The 26,232-nt window shown below is 37.0% G+C and overlaps 2 protein-coding genes across 8 annotated transcripts; one reads left to right on the forward strand and one right to left on the reverse strand.

Moving 5' to 3' along the window:
- The first annotated feature begins 5 nt into the window (after positions 1-5).
- LOC113685327 (N-terminal EF-hand calcium-binding protein 1) lies at positions 6-14,739 on the forward strand. 2 transcript variants are annotated; one of them, XM_089200352.1, is made up of 14 exons: positions 6-103; positions 181-205; positions 378-486; positions 1,022-1,047; positions 1,573-1,670; positions 3,843-3,899; positions 4,106-4,185; positions 4,690-4,787; positions 5,802-5,881; positions 6,728-6,781; positions 7,224-7,327; positions 7,513-7,590; positions 7,910-8,001; positions 14,548-14,739. In XM_089200352.1, exons 1-14 carry the CDS (start codon positions 53-55, stop codon positions 14,616-14,618), a joined length of 1,023 nt encoding a protein of 340 aa, XP_089056478.1. In that variant the 5' UTR covers positions 6-52; the 3' UTR covers positions 14,619-14,739. The 2 variants fall into 2 exon arrangements, with proteins under 2 accessions (XP_089056478.1, XP_027058625.2); XM_027202824.2 differs by lacking the exon at positions 14,548-14,739 and adding an exon at positions 8,557-9,442.
- On the reverse strand, positions 8,845-24,418 carry LOC113685326 (septin-7). Of its 6 annotated transcripts, none has more exons than XR_016184972.1 (16): positions 24,013-24,418; positions 23,813-23,915; positions 20,046-20,155; positions 18,983-19,083; positions 18,703-18,837; positions 18,532-18,577; positions 18,062-18,133; positions 17,880-17,975; positions 17,337-17,433; positions 16,790-16,841; positions 15,695-15,808; positions 14,435-14,585; positions 13,550-13,716; positions 11,660-11,727; positions 10,695-10,729; positions 9,247-10,208 (listed from the first exon to the last, which is right to left on the reverse strand). XR_016184972.1 is itself a non-coding variant. In XM_027202821.2 (15 exons), the coding sequence occupies exons 1-14, from the start codon at positions 24,052-24,054 to the stop codon at positions 11,676-11,678; spliced, it is 1,338 nt and encodes a 445-aa protein (XP_027058622.1). In that variant the 5' UTR covers positions 24,055-24,418; the 3' UTR covers positions 9,247-10,208; positions 11,660-11,675. The 6 variants fall into 6 exon arrangements, 4 of the variants coding, with proteins under 4 accessions (XP_027058621.2, XP_027058622.1, XP_089056476.1 ...); XR_016184971.1 differs by lacking the exons at positions 23,813-23,915; positions 24,013-24,418 and adding exons at positions 20,986-21,047; positions 21,839-21,939; XM_027202821.2 differs by lacking the exon at positions 10,695-10,729.
- Between the last annotated feature and the right edge of the window lie 1,814 nt (positions 24,419-26,232).

The raw sequence follows: 26,232 nt of genomic DNA on the forward strand, positions 1-26,232 counted from the left end.
CGGAAATCTTCGGACTAGATCGTGGATATCGGTAAGCCCAGTAACGTTGATCATGGCGGGAATGTTGGAGGAACAGCCCCCGGGAAGATCGATCTTTTTGGACGTATGTGTTCAGTTTACAATTTTCTCGTTCCACATGTCTATTGATATTAAATCAGAGCTTTGTATTTTCTCCTGCAGGTGTTTCGAAGAGCAGATAAAACTGGTGAGGGGTCCTATTTTTCATACTAATATTTGTGCGAAAATTTGCGAAATTATTGTCGATAAATATTATGTTGGAGGTCACTTCCGGTCGATTTAACAATTTCGGGAGCTAGCTGATCTAGTTATACACATTTACAGACAATTAATTTGTTACCGATTCGTTTAAAAAACAGATGATGGTGCTCTGTCTCTGGAAGAATTCAAGGCATTCTTCAGCGATGGAATCTTGTCGAACGAAGATTTGGAAAAATTATTCCACGACATCGATACACACAACACAAAGTACGTAAGGGCATGATTGTAGATGAGAAATTAAATAGGTGTTTATAGAACTTTAAAGGCTCCTTGCAGCGCGTGATTAAGTTCAGGACACGATCTGATTAAGGATTCACAATGATAAATACAGATCACGCCCTGTGCAATATATCAATGTCCAAAAATATGCAAATGAGGGCTGGAACAATTATTACCTTCTTTCATTGCAAACCACTGTTCATTTAAGAATTACACCAAAGCCAATCATTACATATAAGCATAAAAGTTGTAGAAATTGCAGGGTCTCTGAAACCCAAATGCTTACATAAGAAGTACTAAGTAAACTGCTATATTTTCTTTTTCTTTTTGTTGTTCTCTTCTGTAAGTAAACATCATCTGCTCTCTGGAAATTCTACTTGTGCTTCATAGTTTCTTTAGAAATTCGACTCAATCCTTTATACTGAACCCCACTCTTCCCATAATGTAAACTGAGAAGTGTCCAAATTGCTCAATTCTGTTACAATTCTATTTTAAAATAAAGCATTTTTTGTTATCATTTTAGTAATTTGGATACTTCTGAGCTTTGTGGTAAGTATTCCACCAAATGTCGCATAATAACAGCTAAATTAGGATTAAAGTGGCAATTTTGTTGGATAATTGTATTTTTTTTAATCCAAAAACATTTGGCTATTTCATTGTATGGATATGGATGTTATGCTTGCCCTCGTTCAAAGATTAGCTTTGTACTGTAACATAAAAGTAGGCCTCCTAACCCTCATGAGTGACTAACATCCAACTTCTCAAAACAACATTACCCCTGAATAAAATACTAAGGTCACAAGAGCAAAGGAAATGATCACAAACTCAAGAACCCCTTGATTGTTGAACAATTTTCCTTGTCAGTGCCATCAGAAGTATATAAAGAATAGTGTGGGAAAGATGCATATCATTCTTAGTGTGTAAAGAGTAACTATCTGTTTAGGTGATCATTGCATTTATTTCAATTTTTTTTCTACTCAAGAAGGGAGCCAAGAGTTACTTATTTACATGTATAGTACAGAATAACCATTAGACCTGCTATTTATGAGAGATGTCCCTGCTTACTCTATCTAGATTACTTCATGAAAGAAATGGGCCCTTTCACTGAGATCTTTGCCAATCTAGAGAGCATGAACAAAGCTGTCAGTAATGCATTAGTGGAGTCTGCAAAGGTTTGTACCATCACTACAGGGTATTAAATATTTCCCAAATACTCACCTGTTCTCTATTTAACAAATAGATTCCAAGTTGCCATGCGTCTGTTCAGTAATAGATCACAGATGACATCAAAATGTGGTAAGAACAAAAGAGTGGCACATGAGGCACAGCCGAGTGTGTCACTGATGTTCTTACCACATTTTGACATCCTCTGTGATCTATTACTGAACAGACGCACAGCAACTTGGAATCTATTTGTTTTATCTAAAAAAGAATTTATAAAAGTTTTAATGATGACATCATCTATGCATCTGTCCTCCAATAGATCATAAGTGAGAAACCAATCAGAATGCGTGCATAACTGAGCTTATTATATAAAATAAAATACAGTACTTCAATATGTAATTTTATAAACTAAGGAAAACAAGGCAATAGAGTAAATACAATATCTTGATAAACTTTTATGTTTCTCTCTCTTTAGAAATATTAGCAGCCTTTCAGAGCATATCAGTCATTCTAATTTTTTGAAAAATATCTCATTTTTATTGGATACAGTTGTCATTGATGGTCATGAAGTTGAACTTTGCCTTTTCTTAACCCTTTACACCCTAATATCAGTATCTATATTCTCTACAATCATCTCTGTACATTCATTTTGATACTGACAAGGAGAATTCATTTAACAATCAAAGCTTCCTTGGTTTGCAATCATTTTCTTTATTCTTGTGACCTTATATGTGAATCTGGGGTGAGATTGTATAGATATATGTTATTTGCCGGCTGGGAGGTCCGTATGGTGAAAAACTGTGACCTCGGTCTTGAAAATATTGCCCAAGGCCGTAGGCCGAGGGCAGCATTTTCAAGACCGAGGTCACAGTTTTTCACCATACGGACCGACCCTTAGCCGGTAAATAACACATTTATTGTTTTTAAACTTGACGAAATTCTTTCCGAAAGAACCCGAATGATTTATGGCCGTAAATACGGCAAGATCTTCCATAAACTGAATTTTTGAGTGGGTAAATGGTAGTTAAAATAGAGGTGATGCAAATTTAAGAGAGATGCCTCAGCGAAACATTTTCATTTCCGTAACGATAGAGGTGATTTAAAAGGCTTCCAAACAAACTTTGAAACATTATTTTTACAAGTATCTGTCACAATCTGACACCTGTCAATTAGAGAGCGCGCAAGAAAAAGAAAAGCGAAGGAACATTTGAAAACCAACAGAACTAGTATGGCAAGGACTGTCACGACAATGTTTTCTTCAAAATCAGTTAATGATCTAACGGAAAGTATTATTCACTCTCATCAACGATTCATTCATGTACGAAGATTTACCTCTGTTCATTAAGTAAACGGCGAGGAAATTAATTGTGAGTAAATTCAATCTTTTTATTTTGAAGTTGTGAGAGTTTGCTCGTTTGTTTGCTGTAATGGCGTGTTTAACTCTGATCTTTCCTTCACAAAAACTAAATTCGAACGGCACACTCCAACGAGACACAAGGGAATGTAATGCAGCCTTTTCTCAAAAAATTCCTTCAATTTCTGTTGTGCAATTTAAGGTACAAATGTCCAAATTGAACGGAATTGGAAAGACTCACCAGGAGCGTATATTTGTTGTAGAACTTAAATTAAAACTTCGCTCGCTCTTTCACTATGAACAAATTGCTCGAGAAAATTCAGATATTAAATGAATGAAAGTTCCATCGTTCAGTTTAACTGTAACCAAATACCTCACGTTCCAACTTTCTGGGTACTTTTTGGGAACGATTAAAATTAATTGCAGAAGGTTTTTAGGCCGCTTGTCAACCAACGTAATGACACTATTGTTTATACAAATTCATTCTGAAACCAATATTTTTCTGTCAACCAAAGTGATTTGATAGAGAGAAAAGAGAGGATTCATAAGTTATTTATCGGCTTGAGGTAGTGACCGACGTGTTTGCTTAAAAATACTGCCCAGCCGGAAAACGAGGTATATTTATGAAAAATGACAACGAAAGTTGGGATGTACTCGGCGACTCACAAAAACGTTACCGTGGCCTGTGGGCAGAGATAGGAAAATACTGACCGGGTAAAGAACCAATCAGATTGCAAGATTCATTACCGTGCCCTCTAAAAAAACAATAAATAAATAATATGTTAAGTAAATTTATATCTGGTTTAAATGATATTTTTTGCTATAGGCTTATCCCGACAAGTCCTTTATTGGAAAGTTTACCACTCGCTTCCTGTTGAAAGAGGTAAGTAATTAGGACATATCATGATCATTCTCTCAACCTTATTTAAAGTTTATTTAGGTTTAAACAGTGAGGTACATAAATCTATCAGTCTGTAATAATTTTGAGGATGGAAAACCTCCCTGAAAGACATAGTGACAATGACTATTATCTTCACAATGAATAGTGACTGATGTAAGTTCACATGTCTCTGCTTCACAACTGTATAGATTCAAGGACAGATGGGTTGTCTAGCACATCACATCAATGCTGCAGTAGATAAGATTGATGAGGAAGAAACACAGCAAAGGTGATTGTTTCTTCGTAACATTTCTTTGATAATTAAATCACAGGCTCTTAATAACTTTCCTGATCTGTCATTCAGTCTCACCTTGTGTAATTTCTTGGTCAACCTTGTTGGCAATGCTGTGTGCTTAGAAAAATCACAGAGTCCCTGAAGGCTCTTGTTTCAGAAATATGGGGTACCCAGTGTTAAAAAGCTTTAATGTAAGAAAAGTCATGGAAGTTGAACAAAGACGTCAATTTGTTTTGAGTGACATCATAGGGCCTGTCAGGGTGCAACTCTGGTTGGTTAGTGTCTTTGATTAAAATAAATTTCCGAAACATAAGAATTACAAATGTAAGAGCTGACATTCAAAGTCTTTCACTTTATGAGCAATCAATTTCTTCAGTATTAATGCTTAATAAAATAACATTATAAATTATCAGACGAGTGTATTTGTCTCAAATATGAGAGGATGGAAAAAAAATTCAGTTTCATTTATGAAGTTGATGTGCGTTTGTCTTTCACTAGACCTGATGTTTGTCAAGCTGCAGTCACCAATACAAATGTAAGAGGAGGAAGGATGAAGAGAAAAATGCATTCATTTGAACAACAAACAAGCCTTGATGGTAACTTATAAACTACTCTATTTTTTACTGTTTTCTTTCTAAGGTCCAGTCTTTGATCCCTCTTAGGAGGATTGCTGAAGGAATAATTTCAGGTGGCACTAGCCATCAAGAAGTCAAATAATCAACCTTCCTGCACCTCTTCAATTTCTCCCTGACTATTTACAATTAAAGGTAAAAGTTGGAAGAGGTATTTTTATAAGTAGACACAAATATCAATACATCATCATTATGAAGTGTTCGATCCCCTTCCCTGCACAATTTCTCTATTAGGAAGGAGGTCTGTGAATACTACCAGCACTAATGCACAATAGACTTTGGACCAGGCTCTATCCAAATCAGTTGAACTGAAACAGAATTTATCCCATAATAATACCCTCATTGTAGCTCTGGGCTTCACTGCCCACTTGCTACTTATTAGATTAGATAAATAAGGAAGATACCTTTGTCAGTCTCAAATATATTTTAACTGTTGGGGGCTACTATGTTTTTCTGTACCTGGCTACTGGAAAATTGAATCAATGTCAGTTTCTGCAGAAGTACCTACCCCTCCCCTAACCCAAAAAACAGTCAAATAACAACAAGTTAGGATTATTGTTGGGTCAGGGGAGGGGTAGGTACACCATTGCTCAGATATTGACATTGATCCACAAATGTTGTTATTTTTTTAGTTTGGGAAAACTTCCCCACCCTTAGTGGGGTGGTTAATCCTTTAACTCCCAGATCAAATTTGTAATTCTCCTTACTTTCTTATGATGTTAGTTCAGAGAAGTTAGTATTGGATTAACTAATTTTCCCCAAATTGATTTTTTCTCTATTCTCATCACTTATGTGGTTAATATTGTATTGATATTGTAAAGAGAAATTCTTCTTGGTCACTCATGGGAGTTAGAGGGTTAAATGTCTTACATCTGATCATGGTTATTGTAGTGTTGTAAGACAGACAGGACAAGTCATGAGCTGACATACAACAATGTTCAAGTTTAAGTTTCTCACAAAACATTGATATCTGAACAGCTAACCAGCAAGCAATGAGACATGGTTTGTCCTTGGAAGTAGATCGTCTTTCAGAGCTCATTGACAAATTGGAAAATAAGGTGTGCCTTCCTTTTTTTCTTAAATGATATTTAGGCAGTAGAGGACTTCTTCCATTATTGTATGGCTACATCTAAACACAAGGGGGATGGGGAGAATATGAGATAGTTAAACAAAACAAAAACAGGGCTGAGAGTTTGTATCAATTTTGAGAATTTTCCAAACCATCTTAGTGTTCACATGAGGCTTCATAAACATGAAAGATGTCCTCTGCTACATGCCTCTATTAAATAAATCTCTAAAAAACTAGGGAGTCTTATGGTACAACTTTTTTTTAAGCCTTTACCCCCTGACATCAGTATGCATGTTCTCCATACTATTCTCTGCACATTTGTAAGGTGCTGGCAAGGAGAATTTGTGTAACAATCAAGAGCTTCTTTAGTTGGTTATCATTTCTTTTATTCTACATGTCCTTAATGATTGATTCAGGGGTGATATTGTACGGAGAAATTAGATGCTAGATACTCTTAGGGCTTAAGGGTCAACAGCTATCCATCGCTGAGAGCCCACCCACTGTCTCAGTTATTTTATGAAAAGTGACAGCTACACGGTATGAATTATATTATCAGTGCTCTAATTTCCATTACTGTTTCTTTGAGTTTACTTTTAAAAGTTGGAGACGAGTGATTTACAAACTTTTCACGTGTTCTCCCAACATCCCCCAGGGTTCATTACGCCGGTAAATCGATAGAAAGTACTGTTGATTGCTTTTATAAAATAAGCTTCAGTTTTCTATAGATTAAACGGTGTTATAAACGGTAGTTTATATACCAATCAGGGCGCTTGTAATATCTCAGACAGTTTTTTTAAATGAAATACAAGGTTTCAACTACATGGAATCTTAACAGGTCAAATTTGATGTCATTGATGAAGAGGAAGTTGAAGTTGGAAAAGAACAATCGGTATTGTAGAAATCCTATTTGTAAATACAGAGCAAAGGATTTGAGATCAAGAGTAATGGTATCTCTTAAAAAGTTCAGTACGTCGGAGGCGTGTTCCTGTAGACGTATACCTGTCTCTGAGTGCAAAATACAATTTAGGGTCCAAGTAATCCTGTATTCTTTGATGTTCCTTCAACACGCTCTATGATCGGCTAAGAAAACTCGGACTGTCATCTCAAACTTTCACATCCAAGACTAAGACCGATCGCGCCCTGGTACCTCCTGTTTTCCCCCGCTTTATGCGGTTTTGCCTGAAGTCCTTATTGGCTCACGCGAGTTGGATTTTCCCCTCTTCTTAACAGCCATTCAGATTACTTTGGGTTTGGTTCAGTTGAAACGCGCTTTATTGAGACACTTAAGACTTATTCGCAAGTTTTTTTACTTTTTCTTTTTTCTTTATTAGGTGGTTTTAGTTTCAAGGAAATTTCAAGTAAAGGCTGAAAAAGAATTCCGTTCAAACTTGAAGAGTTATGTTGCGTCCTCGTCTTTAGCAGATGGCTGTTTGCAGTAAGTCAGTAGATTTACTCAGCGTTGTTTACTTGTTAGGGTGACTTGGTCTTCCAAAAAGAGCAGAAAAATATCCTGAACACAGAAATGCAAGTGCAAACGGCTGAGAGCAAACTTAAGAAGTTCGATTTTTGATGTTCCCCGTGAACTTCATGCCTAACCTCCTCAATGTATTTCTCTTGCAGTCTTGGGATACGCACTATCAGTGGAACAAACACGTTTGTGGTGTACGAGATTTGGGCGAGCAGCGAGGATTTGAATAGGTACGTTAACAGACGTTGCCTAATTCACTTTTCTTAATCAGCGACTTCAGAATGTGTAAACCGCAGTCGCATCTAAGTCGCAAAGCTTCTGTAATGTGTTCCCGATTTTTTTGGCATAAAGCTACTTGCTATATGTTTCCTTCTTTCAATGCAGTTAAATGCAATTTAACGGAGTCAACAATAAAAAGCATCAGCGTTCTTTAGTAGTCAGTGGTTTTTTTTCCATATGCACATGCGTCGGAATTCCATGTGTTCTTCTCGGCCTGCTTGGGATGCAAAGATGTTAAGGATTCTAATGATCATTCTTACCTTCATGCAGACACTTCTCGTCTGATACGTCAAAGTCATTCATGCATGGAAACATTGACTGCATGGAACAACCCGAGGAATATCAGAAGATGGCAGTGCCTGGTATGTTATCAGATATTCTTAGATTGCAGCACAGACGAAATGAACCACTCGAAAAATCATGGGTAGTAAAACTGCAATATGGGAACGTAGGTGTGCAATCGCGGAGGAAAAGCAAGCTCCCCCCATCCCCTCCCCTCCCCAACCACGTAAACACACACCTCCCATAGTTCCCTCAATCAATGCTACCTTTCCTTATTGCTAATTTTTCATGATAAGAAGACTGCGGAAATCAACGGGGTGAAGCGTAGGGGATAGACACTATTCATATCAGCTTCTTTCTTTGTTTGTTTTATGAAGTCTTTGAACACAAAAAAAGAAAACCCGTTTTGTTCTTCGAAATTGCACAACTGTAATCCACCCCATGAACCTTAGCGATAATATAGAACTTAGGCTTTAGAGACCCCCACAAATGTGATTGACTTTTCAGAGCGCTTCGTTTGTCCGTCGTCTTCCCTGTCTTCTAAAAATATCATTTACACTCTGACTCCAACAAAGTTCAACTGAAGCGCAAATTTCATGTGTACATCATAACAGCCTTTTTATATCGAATTGCAGCGTCATGGTGGAGGGCAACAAACAACTAACATCACTACGTCGACAATAGACAGAATTTTATTTATAGCCGGCTGAGGCAAACTGACTCACATTTTATCGAATGATGTAACCAGGGATTGGACCCAAGGACTGGAACCAAGGACTGAACCCACCCAGTGGGTCCTCCGTCTTTTTCCTCAGTTAACCCTTTACACCTCAATAACAGTATGCATATTCTTCCTACTGTTCTCTATACATTTCCAAGGGTGGCGACGGGAGAATGTGTTTAACAATCAAGGGCTTCTTTAGTAGGTGATTATTTCTTTTATTCTCATGAACGTAATTTTAGACTCTAGGGCGATGTTGTACGGAGAGATTACATGCTAATCACTGTTATCGGTAAATGGCATTCTGGTTATCTCTTATTACACCGTACGTACACTTAGTCGTACAAGGCATTGCCCCCTGTTAGGTCGAACTACAACGTCAATACCATTAACTAGAGACCAAATCCTAATTCGTCGCCACGGCCAGTTCCTGAGGTCATACCCAAACTACAATCAACCATTTGATATCAATAACTTAAGGGATATTTTTTTTGTAGTAGTCTGAGCCCTCTTAACTATGACGCCTCCTTAACCCTAACCCATATATTTGTAAAATTCGTTTATATGTCAAAAGAGCTAACACACAAGAATCTTCTTCACTATCTTTTTAGTGTTGTTTTATACGCCATCTTTAATGGAGGCAATGACAAATTTTCTTCAATTAACGATTTTTCTATGGCAACTTAGCGTTTGAACAGTAAGAACTGTTTCGTTGATTCACCCATAGTCTCTGTAAAACATAACATGATGTAGGTAATATGTTTATAACCTGAATAAATTTTCTTCTTTTGAGATGCAGATAACTCGACAATTACTTCAAGATTCTTAACTGAAGAAGCCATGCTTAGATGTGTCCGGTTTAAAATTTCCTTCTTTACTATTCCCCTTCAAGCAAGGTTCACACACTTAAAACCAAAGCTCTTCAGAGGAAAAGACACGATGGCAAAATCTAATTCTCCCCGTTAAGCAAGCAGGTTGTAATGAAATCAGACGGGGAATGTTAACCCTGATTACAGGAAGATACTTTGCATGTAATATATATTTTAAAAGTTACAAGCTAATGATTCTCAAAACTGCTTAAAAGAAAACGTATCTTTCGCCTACAAACTTAACTTCTCTCATATAATGAATGTTGGAAATCTGTCCTTAGTGAAGTTAGTACACTAAATAACCACAAAACATTTTCAAATTTACATTAAATAATCTTTAAACGATATACGCTTGGCAGAAAAACAATTTAAAACGATGTTATACCAAAATTCCTATCTTTTGGGAGTAATGGTTTTCAAGTCACGCTTTCTTCATTCAATGTTAAAAGTGTCCTGATGCGCGCTCACGCTGTCACGCAAAACAACTGAACATCTTGTGTCACACGCTGTGTTCTTTTTGTCTCCGTAGTTCGTCGATTCCAAGGTCACACCAAATATGTCGATGAAGTGTTCATAACAATCTAATCCTATCGTGTTGCAGTCTTCTCTGGGGTGAAAACTCATTTAAAAGAAACCCTTTCTTTTCTCTTTTTTCTTGCCATCTTTTTCTTTTTCTTTCACTAGACCATCTACTGACCTGTTAGTGTGAAAATAAGCACATAAGCATTAGCTGTATCCATTGTCTTCCATAACTAATTATTTCAACAGGTTCACGCCATCGTTCTGCTATTCATTTGCGGAGCAAAACGAGTTTTTTTAAAACATATATAAACATTTGCAACCTCGTGGCTTGATTTGATCAGTCGTATGTTATCAATCTCGATACTATGTACTCGATCGTAAAAAATTACATCAAATTTCCATACTAACTTGTTTATACTTCTATGGACTTTGAATATCAACTAACAATTTTTCTCTTTGAGAACTTTTTCATAAGTTGTTTTCGACGCTAACTAGAAGATTCAGAAACGCAGTTACCTCTCTTTTTTAGTAATGCGTGCCAGAGTAAAGTGAAATGCTTTTTAGCGACAATATTATTTCGAAATGGGTGATAGTGTTTAGCGCAAAACTCGAGCGTGCTTGTGCACCATAAACGTACAAAGCATGAATATTAGTTACTAACAGATGCGAGAGAAACGGTGAGGTATTCCCGACACTCTGAAATAAAAGATGAACACAATTTTTTCAATCCCCTAGCCAGGGTTCAAGACAAAATTCAAAACCGGTTTCTTCGAAATTAGACGAGAACTTCATACGAAGTGTTTCAGTTGCCTTCCGGTAAGGATTCGAACGTGCTCCGACTAACTGGGTTCGGAGAAGCAATTTTACTCAACAAGATCGAGTTGCAGGATAGGAGGCAGTTTCACCCCCAGGATAACAAATGCTCCCTAGCAGAATTACCGCAGGTTGAGGTGGGACTAGCAAACATGCACGTGAAATAATAAATGGTAGGGTTGGGAGGGGAGGGGCGAAACGCAAATCTCCAAGAGCTACCAAAGATCCTACATAAGATAAAATCTTCAAGGGAAAAAACCTTTGCCTTAAAATGAAAAATTTGGCCATTAGTCACGTGGTTAAGAACAATGCACAATTAGGTCTTTTTATTTTCAAAATTACTGTTTAGTTCTGGTGTCGACGGAAAACGTTGACTTTCTGTTGCAGAGAATTAAAAACTCCGATCGAATACGAGAAAATCAAGTGATAACAGGCACAGTTGCCAAATGCATTTCGGGGCTGCTCAGACATCTTAAGTTAGCTTTTGTTCTTGGCGAGGTATGAACTCTGAATTGTTTAAGATTTGCTTTAGGTTTAGTCAATCATGAAGCTGCTTATTTAATTCGTAAAATAGCATGAGGAGACCCATCTGGATTTGAAATATTTAGTGCACTTCACAACTTTTTTTTTTTTAAGGTATTACTTCATGCACCTAACTACGGTTTTTAAATGCTTTATTTGGCAAAGTTAAATTTATTGCTTTAAGGGTAGTTAGCTCGGCGGACTTTATATTGCTGAACAAGAATAAGTATGTTTATAGTAGAAAGCAACCATTTTATTGTGACTCATGACTATAAAAAAAAAGGTCAGTACCTGGTTGATTCTAGATTTATGCCTTTGGGAAACACAATGCTCCATGGAAAAGAGCGCGATGGTTTTCTCTGTGTAAACAAATGATCACGTCATTATTGCTATACATGATTCATGGCTACAGAGTGAGCGCGGACGGAAAGCTCACGGGAGGTTGTGATTGGAAGCCGTGAAATAGCTATTTATTTCATGGTTTAGGATATAAGACAGTATGCTACATACATGGCGACAGTCAATCACTGTGTTAATGAACACACGCGTTATGAATGTTAAGCAACCTGTAAATGACCATTTAATGCACAGCTTTTAAACCCATATTTATTTTGGGCGTTTTTCCCCTTTACTGCTAACTATATTAAGCAACTCAGCTTTAAACATAGCATAATTTAGGAGACCATTTATGTAATTAAACGTTTCGGGCGCAATAAGTTGAACACTTAGACACTACAAAGCGTTAGCACGACAGCACTTACCGGCAAAAAGGCGGAACTGCACAGACTAAAGCGCTAAAAATTATCTGAGACTGCTTTACAGCAAACATTGTAGACAAAAAAAGAAATAAGAAATTCCTTAGGGTGTACCGATTTAAAGCGCATTTCGAAGTGTTTTTAGGCGATAGCAGCGGAGCTAAAGACAACAAAGTGAAATTTTTAAAGGGGCCAATGGAAACTCAGGCTTAAAAGTCAAAAACTACTTCTAGCGCGTGAAACTAATTCCGAGTTGATTGGTTCTAGTTTTGCATGTGATTGGTTCAGAGACTAGCACGAGTTTTCTAAACCGATCTCAAAGAAGAACCAATACAATCTGGTCAATTGAGAAGGTAACTCGAACGTCTTTGACCAATTAGGATTCAAAGCAAATGTGATTACGAGTTTGCACTTCATCGAAAAGCGCTCCAAGAGTTCCACCAGGCTAACATAAGATGTCTGAGAACACACAAAAATGAAAACTGACTTCAAGAAAGGCTTTTTACTTTAACAATGGCCAACACAGCATAACTAAGCGGGAGCGAAATCGCTTTTACAAGAACCAATTGATAAGTTAGGGGAGGATTGGGTGAGCCAACGCCAACGTTAATGCCAACTTCATTACTTGCAGCTGCTAAATAAGCATATACAGACAAAAAACAAGCGACACATACTCCAAACAAAAAACATGAGCAAACCACAGTTTCTTCCAGCACTATTAATCAGATCCTACAAAATCTCATCTAACCTTACAGACAGACGAGCGAAAGACCCACATAGCCTCATGCAAAGTTACGTAACGTGTACCTAAGCCTCGCTTTCTTGGTGCGGAACGTATTGCAAAAGCAATGATATCCAAAGAATACCCACGTATAACCAAGAACAAGATGACAGGCAAAAGAGGGATGTGGAGCAAAAAAGGCTTAGGGTAAAACGTAATCACGCATAAAGGTTATTTGGCGAAAGAATTGTTGACAAATTGACCTAAATATTTTATCTACAATTCCCATCCACCCTCTCGCATGGTTCAAATAGCACGAGGAAATATTTCAAATCAATGCAACTGGTTTGAAACTCCAATTATATCGATATTTATGGACGATTGTTGGACTGAAGGTCCAGAATAGAAGGAAATTTTCTGCCTGAAAAATCACGTAGGCAATGAAACTTGCAAGAATGTTTTTCTAGAAACTGGTCTACACTTCCTGTGTGCAGTTGTTTAATACCGAAAAAATTTCACTTTCAGTCCGCCTTTTAGAAGAAGGGTCACTTTACTACAAATCACTCCCAAAAAATTCCGAAAAAACAAACAAACTACTTCCGACAGCAATTTTCTTAACAATGTCCATTGTAAACTGGGTATTTAGGACACCTCTTGTTCTATTACAAACCAAGGCCGCGTGTGTTTGTAAAGGAATACACCTACTTGAGTGATTTGCTGGAGGAGTCAGACCGTTCCAGACCCTTCAGGCCATTACTTTTCAGTTCTTCCTCGTAGTGTCCCTTCTCCCTCTCGAACTGTTTTCGTTTTTCCTCTAGCTCCTTGTTCTGCTGGTCGAGCTGTTTCCACATCTGTTCGTTTTTCTTGCCAAGCTGTTAAAAAAATGTTCGTACTGAATTCTTTTCTAAATACAAAAGAGCGATTACAACGAAACTAAGTGTCGCATGAGACCAAAAAGAGTTCAGAGTTTAAAACAGTGTCCAAAGTAATCCAACATAGCAGGGGTGGTACTGTGCTTCGCTTTGTGATTGGTCAAGAAAATTCGCGCAACTTTCTCAAACAATCAGAACCGAAACTAAAACTAATCACGACTTGGTCGCCCGCGTATTCCCGCGCTTTAGCCAGTTTGTTATTTTTACTTCGAGTTGCCATTGGCTCTTCAAGGTATTTTCCTTTCTTCTGAATGCCTGTTGTGATTATTTTGGTTTAGCCGGGTTTTACGATAATCAATAGAAAGCGCTCTTTGATCGATAATGATAGAGGGGAAAGCACAAGTTTCTATACCATTCACAGCTCATGGCGACGCTAGTCCAAAGCAATCCCTGATTGCTTTCAACACTCCACTGAAAATTGCTCTAATGATAACTCTAACCATGGTTCACTTGTCATGAAGATAACTCTGAGAAATTGTTTTTGAATCAAATAATAATCCCCAGTTGATATTTTGTTCATTATCGCTTGTCTTCTACATATTTAATTGACATTATGCGTAAAAATTCTGTCCAAGTCACCCCTGGGATTTAAAGAATCAACGTCAGCCTTAGCTGTTCATGTTCACCTCAATGCTCACTCACTCACTGTCCAACTCACCTCCGCCTCAGAATCTTTGAGCTTCTTTTTCTTTTCCTTGACTTTCATTTCGAACACTTGCTCCATTTCCTGTTCCATTTTCTTCAGTTTCATTTCTCGTTCCTCTTTCTCAGCTTCCAGTTGCTCCAGAGGACTTCTACTGAGAGACACGCTAAGAAAAAATGATCAAAGGATGGTGGTTTAAAATTAATAACTACTTTGTGTTGAATGATGAATTTTACTAAAAAAAGAAATAAAATGCTTCAAGACGACCAAACAGTGAGCAATGAGTCGGTTTATTAAACAGTTTTCGTTCAAAGTAAAAATGTTTCTTTGTTTTTGTTTAGTTAGGGTGTTTCTTTGTTTTGTTGTTCTGGATTTGTTTATAGGATAATCTGGTAGCCTTACAAACAACTCATTGAAAATCTTGTTACGCTTTCATGTCGTAACCGCAGGTGTAAAGATCATTTTGACTTTTCATACACTTCGTACATACATGACGGACACCTCACGTTTAATTGTTGTATCAACAGCCTGCGTTAAAACGATTCAGATTCCTCTTCGATCGACCATCATCTCGGCGTAAGCCGGTGTAAGCTTTGCAAAAATATTTTCTCCCCCATAAATGAGGGTGGTAAGTTTCTAAGAAAATGTGGTGCTGCCTCATTAGGGGGTAATACTGGTTAATGTCGACTGAGTTGATAATGTAAATTGGCCACCGTTAAGAATTTCTTAAGCTGACGATTCGAGCGTTAGAGCTCATAGTGCATGAGCCAGAGACTGTTAATTTTTAGCCAGAAAACTTGTTGTTTGTACAGCACTAGGACATGGGAACAAAACCCCAAGCCAGTCAAAAAGTACTACTTGATTTAGTACCACGGTAAAACAAAACGAAAGTTATCACAGTGGCCACTTAGAACAAAGCAACCAACCACATTGAGAACACGAGGCAGAAGCAAGCCTCTAGCGCGGGAATGACTGATTCCCCATTCCCCGGTATCGCAGAGGTCATGGGTTCAAATCCCATATGGGCCTGAATTTTCTTCATGTCTTATTTCAACTACTCATTCGGTGGGGTTCATAGCTGCGAGGATCGCTTGTATCTGATTTCCCATTGGTTGCAGTTTTGCATCTGATTTGTTAAGAGGATGACGCGCGAGATTTCTAGACCAATCACCGGGTGGAATAACAAAAGCAATCCCGAATTATTCATGACACTGACTTTCTCTGGCAGAGATGCATCATTCTCTTGTTTAACTGATGTGATACAGAGTTACTTACTTAGAACTTGGCTGATTAGTAGGTGAGCCAACGGTCATGGCCGCCAGCTTTTCGCAGCGATAATTTTCGTAGTGAGTGTCGTTCGTCACATCCTTGAGATCCTGCATATGCGTTCTGAAGGAAAAAGAAAGTATATTTGGTCGTGAATAAAGGGCAAAAGTTTCTAAAGAAACTGAGGCGCTGAGTCGGTGGTGGGTACTACAAGATAACATGGTTTTATATATGAGTTGATAACGTAAATTGGCCGCCGTAAAGAGTTTTTAAGGATGTTTCGAGCGTTATGAGCCCTTCGTCACTGCGTATGGTTATGGTCTCAGAATGGATCTACGCCTGGATACGGAATTATCCAAGATTAACAAAAACTGGATCATTAACAAACTGGATCATTGAATAATCCAATTCAGTAGATTTGATTGGCTTAGCTTTAGGAAATAAAACGGAAGTAAATCTTAGATAATCAATTAGTTGGCTCGTTCAAAAAGAAAATAATAAGTTTAAGAGATTTATTTACATCTTGCGGACGTTGTTGATAAGACGATCACTCTATTTACGCTTGTTAGTTATGAGATCATCATAGCGATCGGTTGTTATCTAATGCGCACTCACGCAATAAAACTCATTTACAAAACCACTGAAATTTTTCCGGTAAATATGATCGTGATGCCTACAGAAGTTTGCAATGTCCCCATCAGGTGAAGGCACAACGAAATAAAGTAAACACGAAAATCGCCAACTACTGGTGTTCGCTTCTAAGCTAATTTTTCAGTATTCGAACTGTAATACAACCCCTGTGATCTGTTCGTTTGAAGGGTGATCGGCGCTAATCTAGGTAGTATAATCATCTCGACTTTGGTTTCTTTTGTTTGAAAGCGTTTGTTGGGATAAACGTATTGCAGAGTTTCATCTCAGATTAAAATACACTGAAGAGAACGAAAGATAATCAGAAGGTCTACCTGCAATGCTATAACACTATATCGAACATTTATACCCTGAGCTAAAATAAACTGAGCTTGCTAAGTTTTGCACAACTCAGGCTTAAAATATCGTTCACTGCTACGACATCAGGATTTATTTGTTACGTACCATGATACTTACCTGATCAGCATGTTTCTTAAAGCAACAAAATCGCAGTGGTCTACATTTTCAACTTAAAAAAAAAAAGAGAGAAAGAGGAAGTAATCATTAATAATCCCGCAAGATATACATATCAGCGACATCGACTATCGATAACGTTCCAACATGCAGTTGTTTCAACAAAGACAGGTTGGAACTTTCAACACACGATTATGTAATTAAAACTATCATCAGTACATTCACACTGCAGGCAGAGTCTCAAACTTTACTGGTACAACGCTTAACTTTTTGACAGCAGATGTTAAAAATAGCTTTACAAAGACAACAGAGTGGAAACCAAAGGGTTGTAAAGGTCAAATGAATAAAGGGGTAAGTTTCTAAAGGAACTATGGTGCTGCGACGGTAATTTAGGGTAATTTAGCATTATCAACTGAGTTGAGATCATAAATTGGCCACCATAAAGAGTTTGAAAGCTGACGTTTCGAGCGTTAGCCCTTCGTCAGAGCGGTAAAGTTCAACTGGAGACTTTGCAAAGAAAGTTTCAAAAACATGTCATCACAGGCAATACCTTCGGCCACACCCCAAGGGTACACTCGGGCTCTTACTCTCTTGCCATTAACTTCTAAGACTGTGTTGCTACCAACCACTGCAAAAGGTATTCTGTCCTAGAAACAAAATAATATTATTCCTCAACAAGGGAGTACAAACACAAAGGTCTGATTATTTAAACAAAGTTTAGTAGTTGTTTAACCAAACCGTGTCCAAAAAACTCCTCAACTGAGCTGAACCTTTAATCTGAGCATTTATTTATGTCACAGTGTCAAGAAAGCCGAAAGCCAACAGTGGAAGGACTTTTACCTAATTATATTAACCCACTTAAGGGGAAAGCCTTAGGCCCAATATTGTTTGCATAAAACAGTGGTTTGGGTTAGAACTCGCGTAAATAACCGGCTCAAAATCAAAGTTATCTATGTTAGGACTTAAACAAGTTACTTGCATATCCAGGTGCAAGTACTGTATATGTCTCCCAGATCACATGGCATTATATTTCCACTTTTATAGACATGAACAGCATCATGTAAGGTTTTATTTTCTACGAGTTTATTGATACCTTCATACTAACAGCTGCTACATCATCATCATCATCTCCTCCAAGGTCTGGAAATCTGTAAATCCCAATGTCATTTTCCTCTATTTCCTTAAGTATCTGATAGTGAAAAGAAGCAGTTCTTTAAAAAAAATGCAATTTCTAAACAAGGTAATACAAAAGAGGCAAAAAAGTAAGTTTCAAACCTGTTTTTTGAACTTGGTGCACTCATCATGGGTCAAAGTGTCAGCTTTTGCAATCACCGGTACAATATTAACCTAAAATAAGTAGAGAGTTAAATGATTATCTTGTAACTTCTCCATACATGATTAAGCAAACAGGTAATGAGAATACTCAAACTTATCAGGTAGAAGCTGTCATCTTGATCTAATACCAAATTTTTGTAACTAATTAGGTCTAGACATGGTTTGATGCTACTTTGGTTTACAGATTTAATGAATGTAACCGAAGAAGTTACAATTCATAGACCCAACGTTTCGACATTCCTATCTAGTGCCTTCATCAGGGGTGAATATATTTTAATTAGGTCAAATTACAAGGAAAGGTGTAGCAGCTAAAGGGGAGAATTGACAATCAGATCATGAGAGTTTAAGGGTTACACGAGTTGAAGTATAAAGCAGAAGCATATCAGCACAACAAAAGGTTACAAGCCCACCTTGTTATGAAGTCTTTTCATAAATTCTATATCCAAAGGTTTTAGACTGCAAAAAGAAAATACATGTAGCAATACATCTTACCACAAATTCTCATCACCACTGAGTCACTATCACATCAAGAAATGTCAAAACAAAGTTCAACAAGCATACTATTTGTAAAATGAACTAACCAGTGCCCTGTAGGTGCAATAAAGTACAAGCAACAATGAACTCTGTCATCTGGGAAAGGTGATCTGACCACTCTTGATTCTGCATTTAAATATTCTTCAAATTTGTTGTCTATGTATTCAATAATGGGCTTCCAGCTTAAAAAAAAAAAAAAGAAAGATTATGAGCTTGTTAGAAACTTCAGAATCCTTTCTTTTCCTTTTTTCCTTTAATAATAATGATAAAAAATATGCTGTCCATGAAGCTAAAAAGTGTGTAGAAATATCTATAATTGTAATTTACCAGTCAGTGTTGTCAACAGCATCTCCGAATCCTGGAGTATCAACAACTGTTAGTCTCAGTCGCACACCTCCCTCTTTCATCTCAATTGTTGAAGGTTTTATCTACATGAAACAAAAAAAATCCATGACCCACCTTCTACAGTTACTGTTACTAATTGAAAAACTAAACCAGCTTACTGACATGTGTCATATGAACTTCATAATAGACCTCGCTCATCATAAAGTCTCTGTGGCTCAATGGTAGAGCATCGGAACACAAAATCCAAAGGTCTGGGGTTCAATTCCTCATGGAGACTCAGAATTTTTTTTTTATTTTGTCCCTCACTTGTGACAAGATGAAAAACATCTTTCTCTAACTTTAATTGTGTTTCAGGCTGTTCAACTTGATTTGAGTAATTCTTTCCTTAACCCTTGCACTCTCAAGATCTCATTCAAATTATACTCACAGTCTGCCACACAATTCTTATGAAGATGGTTTGGAGAATTTGGTATTGGATTCACGACTAATCCCCATATTGAGAATTTCCTCTTTTCTCATCACTTGTCTGCTTGATATAGCATTGGTATTGTAAGGAGAAAATTATGTCTTGGTCCCTCTTGGGAGTTGAAGGGTTAAGAGTAAATAACAAAAAATTTCTCTCTGAATAGAGACTCAAGAAAAACTTCCCGTTTCTTTGATCTTTCATTTCTTAACTGCAGAAAACTGATTCTTTGTTTCTGCTTCAAAAAGGGTCTAAAAGAGCAAAACATTTTTGTCTTTTTCTTTTTTTTTTTTAATTTAAACTGTACATTCATCAAAAAAATGAGAGAAACAAGAGGAAAACAAATCAAAATCATGTTTCCCAATCAATTTGCTCATGTGGCTCACAAGCACAAACAAATCAAATCTGAGCAAATATAAAAGAACCCACTAAAATTGCCATTAAATGAAAAAAATTTTAACACCACTTTGTAGTATCCAATTACCAATATTTTATCTTCTGAGTAGAGAGTATTTTGTGCTCAATATTTTGCTATTTTTCTCTGGCTTCAAATTTATATAGCACATCAAGTAAAACACTTACTGAAACAGTTTTGTTGAGTCGTTCCTCTACACTTGGATATGCAGCAGGTGTGTAGATATCAGTTAAAAACAGTGAGTTCAGAAGTGTTGATTTGCCCAGTCCACTTTCACCTGGAGAAAAAAAAAAAAAAAGATGGCTCTATAAAAAGGATGACTTCATAACAATACTATAAGCAAGCAAGAAAACAAGTGCACAGAAAGTGCCCTAAGGCAATCATCTGGTACAAAATAAAAATAACCACATTGTTCTTCCCTAAAAACCACAATAATGCCAACACTTAACATTCCAATTCAGTCACAGGATCAGGGAGGAAGATATTGTAATCACTTATGAGGTGCTTTCAAGGTAAGAGCTTTAACTGTGCTTACTCTAAAATGGCTGGTAAAAGCTAAAAAATTGCAGATTATATTGATATGGCAATTTGCCATTACAACAAAAATGTAGACCATAAGATGCGCATTCTATTACACCAGGCAACTTAAACTTTAAAAAAAAAATAGAGAGAGAAAGAAATTTGACCCTTGTAAATGTCTAAGTATAAAAACATCTTGACATCATTGTCATTAGGATGAAGAAGTTAAAACACATCTGTTCCTTAAGCCAGATTATGGTAAAAGCTTTTAACTGGGGAACGGAAATGATAGCTTCTAGCTTTGCATTAATATTTAATAAGCAGCTTAAAGCCCTTCTATGATTAAACAATTCAGTAACCTGAGGAAAAAGCCCCAAAAGTATTCTCAATATCCTTAATTCACCCAATTACAAGAAAAAAAAAAAGATTGGTTTGTGAACCAACTAGGCAAACTGCATCTTCAACTACGTTAAAAAAAAAAATGAATCTATGCATTCAGTATTGACCAGAACTCATCTTTCAAAAGCTAAAAAAAAGTGAAAAACAACTTAATAGTGTAGTTATAAAGTATCACTTAAAATGTTGCACCTGAAAAGGAGTACAGAACTTTTGGTCCAGAAATTAAGAGATAAAGAATTCTTGCCACTGTGCTGGGTTAAAATGCAGACAGTAAATATTCAGACAGTAAGTTACACATAAGAAAAGCAGGACAAGTTCCTTTAACTGCATTTAAATACAAACAAGTATGTCCTGACTCATACCAAGAACAAGGAAGATAAAAATCTGGTTAGTTACTATTAAAATTACAACTGATATTTAGGCTAACACTATTAGCAAGCTATCAACCAGACAAGCAAAGATGAATCTTGCCACTAAAGTAATATACAGTGTAGTATAATAACAAATAATTATAGGTCCCTATGGATCTACAGAGAGAATGAGAAATTCTAAGTAACCAATAGAAATTAAACCTCAGTTTACTTTGGATCAAGAACAGTGATTGAAATAAAAAAAGCTCAGGGTAGATTAACAAAGTTGGTTCTCAAATACAATGCAATGTATATCACATTTCACCGAGCCTCTTCATTAATACATGTACTGATAACATCACTGAGCCAATTTTTTTTTTTGCAATCTTGTTTATCTCTCAAACCCAATGAAAGTAACACACTACAAATTAAAAAAAACTCAGAATTTTACAACATGGTGACATTTTAAATTTACAAAATTTAGTCTGTATCTCCATTTAAAAAAACCAGTGAAAAAAAAGTCAGACAAAAACTCTGTAAATAGCATCATTGGGAACAATTTCTTAGAGAAGTTTTCATATAAAAGTTAAGAAGAGAAAACAGCTGTTGATTAGCATCACCTTCATGTGCGGTTAATGAATAAAAAAACAAAACCCTTGCAGAAGTGTATAATCTGTTGCTGTAAAACTTACATTCCCTGTTTAAAAGAATTTACAAGGAAATCCAAATCTGAAGATTTTGGTGGTGTTTGAATTATAACATTCAAATCTCTAAACATAATTGGGCACGAAATGTCTCTGCAATCACAAATACAAGTTTAGTAACAGTCACCTGTGGAAAAATGAACACAACTAAACTTTGACAAACATTTTGAACTTCATTAAGTAGATGTTTGAAGTACAGCAAGTAAACACCAATTTCACAATTTTGGCAAAGTTACAATTAATGGCAGTGGTAAACGGATTGTATTAACAAAGTCACAATAAAGTGGCTGGCCACAAAAGATGGGTGGATGTACCAAAGAAATACTTCAAAGTAATTTCAAGGTAAAACAATAGAGAGAAATCCTGCTGGTGAATCCAAGCTCCAAGAATTCCCACAGAGATGCAATTTACAAAAAGATAAAAACAAACTCATATGGTTACAAGTCCTTCTCGCAAAATTCTCAAGATGGATCTAAGTTTAATAAAAGTTTGTGGAAAATATGGAAATTAATGAAAGGCCCCCTTGAATAACCTTGCTTACTTACACAATAAACATTTCTTGACAATAATTTAAATTAGTACTTTGAGAAAATGACATGTTTCACAAAGAAAAATATTTGGACAACTGGTGGTAATCTCTTGCTGCCACAAATATCCTAGCAAAGTACGTTTATAGCCATGGTGGTCGAAAGAAAAACAAAATAATCACTCATTTCAGTATAGTTTCATTCATCTGTCTCAGTTTGAATCACACGTGGAGATTTCGCACCTGATTCTATGTGGACTCGAAGAAAGTAATCAATTTAAAGGCAGATGTTAAATTCAAACAGAATTTCACCAGACAATCGTCTTCAAAAGAAATTAAATTGGCAAAATATGCAAAATTTATTGAGAATAGGTGACAGAAAGGAAAAGTTTTGACAGCTCGACTACAGCTACGTCCCGCAAAGAGGATTAAAAATGCATCTAGAATTACGTGACATTTCACGAAATAAAAATTCGGCCAAAATTCTTTAATTGAAAATAACAAAACAGCACAGACGCCGAAGACAAGAAAATACTAGACATGGTCATCAAAAAAAAAAAATTGATTAATTGCTCAACAATTGTTCGATCTAACACAACTCTTAAATTTACAACTTCAAGTACCGTCTTATCAAAGCGAACATATTCATCTGACACGAAAGTAATGAAACTTCCATATTGCATCGGAAATGTTTCATCGCTATGCAGAAATCAACGATAAGAGTGATTGGCGCCTCTTGATTCTTATCAATTACTCAAATTTAACTTCAAGAGCATGGAGAATGTTTCTTCAGGAATCACGCACATAAAGTGTAAGGGTTGAAACACATGAAAATGAAATTTACATGAATTTCTACCTACTTGGTTAGCATGTGTTCGTGCAATATTTCTATTTGTTTTTTTTCGGTTTCGTTCCTAGATAACCTGCATGTAAATATTATGATGTATCTATACAAACGCTATCGAGATCGGCCGCCGAATTTGGATATAATATTCACTTAAAAATTGACAGGTAATAGTAAAGCTGGCGCAACGAAACCACGATCGAGTCACATGCGGGTTATATTAAACATAATGACACGAAATTTCCTGATTCACGATTAACAGCAAATCAGATGGTGACAAAGGGTGATTAGTTTCTTTTGAGAGCGTAATATACGAGTCTTCATCGAATAGTACCGAAACAATGGCTCAAAAACTGGAACTTTCTCCGTCAAGTGAAATATAAATGTCTCGTGTCTTCTCACGCCATGCCGCAAACATGCCGGGTTCATACTCTAAGCGAGATTCCCCAAAATTTTACAGAGTTACACTTCTGGTGTGACTTAATCCCTACTAAAGTAAAGCAGAAGGAAGCAGTAAAATGTGTTCAAACACAAATTAATTTATTCCAACACATTTCTCTTCCGTAATTTCAGCACCAAGCATGTTACCTACCGACCACCATAACGGTGAATTCGAATCCTTTCTTGACACTCTTGCGAAAAACTTGGTTTGGAAGATTAGCAAAACCAACGTAGCCCTCCATACCTTTAGCGCTCTGTGCAGTAGAAAACATACAAATCTGTTGTTTAGGCAAGAGCCAAACTGAAAGATATTTATCGGAAAACAAATCGGAATTGACAAGCTGTACTCACCGCTTTCGTCGTGAATGAATATTTTTTGATCGAAGCCATCATGTGTTGGCAGAAAGTCCGTTCACCGAGGGAAAAAGTTAGAAGACGGATACGAATGAGTATAACAAGAAGCTGAACGTTATAAATAAATGATACAATTGTGAACCAGTTATTGAGGACTGCGCTTCAAGCCACAGCAGCGGTCAAAGCAAAATATAAGCCCCAGCTCTCTACTGCGACCGATACGCCGCAACATCGATCGTTTGCCCGTCCAAACTCAAAGGAACGCCCACAATGCAAAAAATATTGCAAGCATTCGCCTCTTAAACGACTAAATATTACTAACCCATCGCTGGAAGGCAAATTTTCCGCTCTATAAACTCTCAGACTCCACACAAAACACAACACGCCTTCTTCTGTTCGTCTTCAGTATTTATCGCGCGCGCGTCATTGCGCATGCTTAGAGGCTTTGTTGAGAACCGGAAGTGAAGTGAGCTCAAAGTTGCGCCGGGGATTTCCTTCCGAATGTCACGTACAACGATTAATTCTATGGTCAACAATCCCTTCTATATTGGCAAATTATTGTCGAGTTTTCTCGTTTAACTTCTGTTAGGTAAAGGCAGACAGTTTCATTTTTTTCTAGAAATATCACCCACTTGTTGCGCGTCCCTTCCGAGGCGGCTAGGTGCAGGTGTTTCCACATCTGGCAAAAAATCAAATTTATTCAGGGCTTCGAGGCCGAGAACAAAGCATTTTTTTTCGTAACCAAACACAATTCCAGACAATTTTGTGGAGCATTCTCGTCATAGATAAGACTTGAGAAGTCTGTTAGGAACAAAACAGGCATAAAGGGAAACAACCGCGTCTTCCTTAGGAGTAGAATACCGCCTTACCACAAACTGTATAAATCATTCAAAGATTTAGTTGTCAGGTGTGGCTCCTATTGTTGTTCAGAAACTTCATAACAGAGGATTTCATCGATAAAACTCCATACCGCACCCTGGGTGTTCGACAGTATTTGCATGGTTTCCAGTTCCAACCGGGCGAATACACTAAGAAGTTACTGATCGCATCCATATAAGATTAATACCTAACTTTAAAAAAACAACAATCTCCCGGAGCAGGATTCGAATAAAACTTGGAAAAGCTATAGCCATAGTATAAGTCTCATGAGGTCACGATGCCATGCTAAGCAAATGGTCGGTAAAAATATTTACTTCAGTTACAAGGGATCGTTCATCAGGGATGTGGGAGTAGGTAGACGTCCCCGCCCTTGCCCACGTATCACTGTACCATTCAAATTCCACCGGAGCGACCAACTAGCAACAAAATTAAATCCCGTTGTCACTGCATGGAACCTGATTTTCCAAGTATAAAAGAGGACAAGTCAAATTTCTCATTTGATTAATCCAGACTCTCTCATCTTCCCTTTACTCGCTTGCGTGCCGTGAGACTGCGGTAAGTTTGAAAAATGAGGCTTATGGCGACCAAAAACGGTATAAATGAGCTCTGCTTTCACGGTCATTTTCCTATAATCACTAAGTTAACACTAGAGAAAATTAGATAAAAAATCATCTTGCTCGCAACCATCGTAAGTATCTTCCGGCCTTAGCGTACAATCGATTAATTGCAGACAGTGAGAAGTTCCATGTTACATTATTCTATTTGGCATTCTTGCTTCACCAACTGTGACGCGCGTTCTTCTTAATTAACTTCTCTTGTTACATAGACTTATTTTCACCTTTTTTTAACCTAATTTACAGACCAGTTTGCTAAAGTCTCACATTTTTTAACCTTTTCCCATTGTTTTAGACTGTTTGCATCCCACAAAGGCAACCTTCTACTATGCCTACCGAAAAAAAACTCAGCTAACCCTTTAATTCCCATGAGTGACCTAAACAGAATTTCTCCGTACAAAATCAGTACAATATCACTCAGACAGGTGATGAGGATATAGAAAAATGTAAGTTTGAGGATTTTCTGATCGATCCAGTACCAAATTCTCAGAACTAGTATCACAAGAATTGTACGGCAGACAGTAAGGAGAATTACTAATGAGATCTTGCGCGTTTATTAAAGGGTTAAGAGTGGTTGGTAAAATCAGTTTGATGGATGAGCGTATGCGCCGGATACTTCTTTCAATTAACCTGAGACATTAGGAGATCCTAAATTGATTCGTTGTTGTTCGTCTCCCGTTTCACGAGCAAATCTCCTTACCTTAGGGCTTCCATGTTACAGTTA

The sequence above is a fragment of the Pocillopora damicornis genome, chromosome 3 (assembly GCF_964200805.1).
Source record: "Pocillopora damicornis chromosome 3, jaPocDami1.2, whole genome shotgun sequence".
Lineage (NCBI taxonomy): Eukaryota > Metazoa > Cnidaria > Anthozoa > Scleractinia > Pocilloporidae > Pocillopora > Pocillopora damicornis.